The sequence below is a fragment of the Pygoscelis adeliae genome, unplaced genomic scaffold (genome assembly GCF_000699105.1).
Source record: "Pygoscelis adeliae isolate BGI_AS28 unplaced genomic scaffold, ASM69910v1 Scaffold537, whole genome shotgun sequence".
NCBI lineage: Eukaryota > Metazoa > Chordata > Aves > Sphenisciformes > Spheniscidae > Pygoscelis > Pygoscelis adeliae.
The window spans coordinates 508811-511632 of record NW_008825213.1 but is presented as its reverse complement, the minus strand read 5'-3'; the positions used below and the strand labels follow the sequence as shown (position 1 = coordinate 511632).

The 2822-nt window shown below is 39.4% G+C and overlaps 1 protein-coding gene across 1 annotated transcript in view; it reads right to left on the bottom strand.

Moving 5' to 3' along the window:
- Window positions 1-2822, bottom strand: part of AP3D1 (adaptor-related protein complex 3, delta 1 subunit) — a 77507-nt gene that overhangs the window by 12858 nt on the left and 61827 nt on the right. Inside the window, 2 exon segments of the mRNA XM_009329088.1 lie at window positions 787-897; window positions 1863-1934. Of these exon segments, the coding sequence (XP_009327363.1) occupies window positions 787-897; window positions 1863-1934 (183 nt within the window).

The following is a 2822-nucleotide window of genomic DNA, read 5'->3' as shown; positions in this document are numbered from 1 at the left end:
CCTGCGGAGGAAGCCAAACTGCTGTCAGGCTACAGTCCACATGGACATTGATCACTGAAACAGTGTGTTAGGAGTGAACCTTGCTTCTAGCTTCTCAGAATTAGAAGGATCAACACCTCTCTTTGCTTCCGTATCATCTCACATACAGCCCCTCTAGCACCAGCTTTACTATCACGCTCCACCTCTACAGAAATAGGACAGAGCTCTATCCTGCTCCCTGATTATTGACCACATTATCTGGATTACAAAGAGCATCCAAACACAATATTTTAAGTAGAATTGGTGCCATTGCTGTACTGACAACTTTCCAGACTTTTGGAAAAAACTGTTATGTAAGCCTTAAATATTTGCACTTAGAACTCATCACTTGCAACGTACTGCACTTTGTCAACAGCTTTTCAGTGCTATATCAAACCACTCATTAGATATACAACTACCTTTTGATTTTTGAAACGAGATATTAAAATAGTATTCTCTACCATTAGACTCCACTTAATGTCTCCTGATCACCTTCATCAGCCCTTTAAGACATCCCGAAGGTGACCGTTACCTACTCAGAACAGTGGTTAGTTTACGTGTTACAGACTTGGCTGCACAATATACTTAATCACAGAATTACTTCTAATACTGTCTTGAGAGGAACTGCACTTGGATTGCAAAGTACTATTTTCAAACATGTGTGAGTTAAGGAGATACATTTACGAGTTTAATGAAAGTATGCTCCTTGCCCTTAAAAACTTAAGGAGGAATTCCTAAGAAGGAATTATTACTTTTGCTTAACTGAATTTCTGTAATTAATTTTAAATATTAGCTGCACTCACCTGGAACTTTTAAGGGGACAGAAAGGTCGATCTGGACCACAGGTATATGTTCCACACCTGGAGTGTCTTGGTATCGCTGGGAAAATGAGAATTTGTTACATTCTGAGCATTGCCAGATACAAATCTATATAAATAGACACCTTTCAAAACATCAAGCAGTTTAATCCTTGAAGTGAACATTTTGAAGGACAGGAATGGAAGAGCTCAGTACTAAATCCTGTGTGGTAGCAGAGTGTATTTTAAAGCCAGCTGATAACTATTATAAAAGACCCTACTTTTAGCTACAGTTTTTTAACCCTGCTACTGCCCTGAAGAAGGCTTGTTGCAAAACTCTGAAGAGATTTTGGTTTGTGTTTTATTGCTAACAGCTTACCACTTCAAAAGATAAATTTTGAGATTTGAGTTGAGGCAGATGGGGCAGTCCTTAGGATATACAGGGAATAAAGCAGTTTCTTTCCCTGAGAAAGGTGTTAAGAAGAGACCACAACGACCTTTTGATCCATAAAACACGCTGCATGTTCAAGAGGAGCATGTTCAAGGTTCACTCTCTCTTCATTGCTCTTAATGAAGTGCCTGGTGATCTGAACCCCTCCATCACCCAGAGCTGGGACAAACTACCTGCACAGGAATTTGTGACACACAGGCACAGAGAAGAAGTGTTTCTCTACAGCTTTTAGAGAATCCTTGCTGAAATAGAAACACTGCGCTTTCCATGACAAGTTAATCCAGATTGTTCCAAACTACTCTGTAACGGGAGTTGTGACAATTACCACTTCCTTGTTTCTAAACCAGAGGTCCACCAGAGATTCACAGAAAGCTGGCTGCTCTGGTGATATTAGGTCATTTGTGAGTTTCTCAACACAAACAAGACTTACAAAAATAGTTGTAGGTAGCCACTCCAATTGGCACACTATTAAGTGATCAGAACTGCAGTGGAAATACTCAGAATGTCCCAGAGGGAAGCTGCAGCACTGACATTCAGCGAGCCTTCACACAATTATATGAGAGGCCAGCAAGAGATTTTAATTCAGACTCACTCACCTTCTGTGGGGAAGGAGAGCTTTTAATATAAAATGGGTTGTTTGCCTGCTCTTGTTTCCGGGCTTCTCGACGCTGAAAGCAAAAGAGTATTTGTAGTTAGAATTTTTGTTTATAGGCAAAGAGAGATAAAAGGCATCAAAGTGCAAAATACAATCTCCCTGAATTTTTGGAACAATGCAGAACTACTTGCAAAAAGACTACAGCATAGTAGATTGAGCATGATAAACCAGTTCTGAGTTACAAGACATACTAGAATATAACTACAAGTACTGTTACTACTATAACTGATATTCCTTAGAACATCCTTTATTTGCTTTTTAATTCTAGACTAGAGAGACTAACTTCTGAAGACCAGACGTTGATGGCAATTCAAATGTTTCCATTTTCATTTTTGCAAAGAGAGGAAGTGAAGATTCTTATCAATAAAAAATTTTCTCTATGAAAACAAAAAGGTCAGAAGCAAGAAAGGTGGTATCACTACTGAGAACAGTCACATTGCAGTAATTTGTAGAAGCTGCTAAAGTCCATGAGCAAAGATGCTGCTTCTTTTCCTGCACAGAATAACAGAAGTACACCAATGGACGAGGTGTGTAAAAAAAACAAATAGTTGCAGAGCTCAGCACAAGCGTCCATCCTCAAGACCCCGTACTTCCAAGTGAACTGCACTAGGCACCACAGTTTACAGGTCAGATTTTTACAGGAGCGCAAAACTCCTGACAAGGGCCAGGTTTTTACAATATCTTGCTTCCATTTGGACAAGATAGAAAGTTCTCTTGGAAGCCTAGCTTGCCTATCAGATGTATTCCACAATGCCTAAAAAAATACCCATATTCAAATACATATATTTTGTTCACATCAAATCATCAGATTTCCTGAGCTGTAGAGAGCAGAATGGCTCCCTGGCTACATGGAAAATCCACAACAGCTTCAACCGCTTCAGTAGCTCTTACAATATTACTA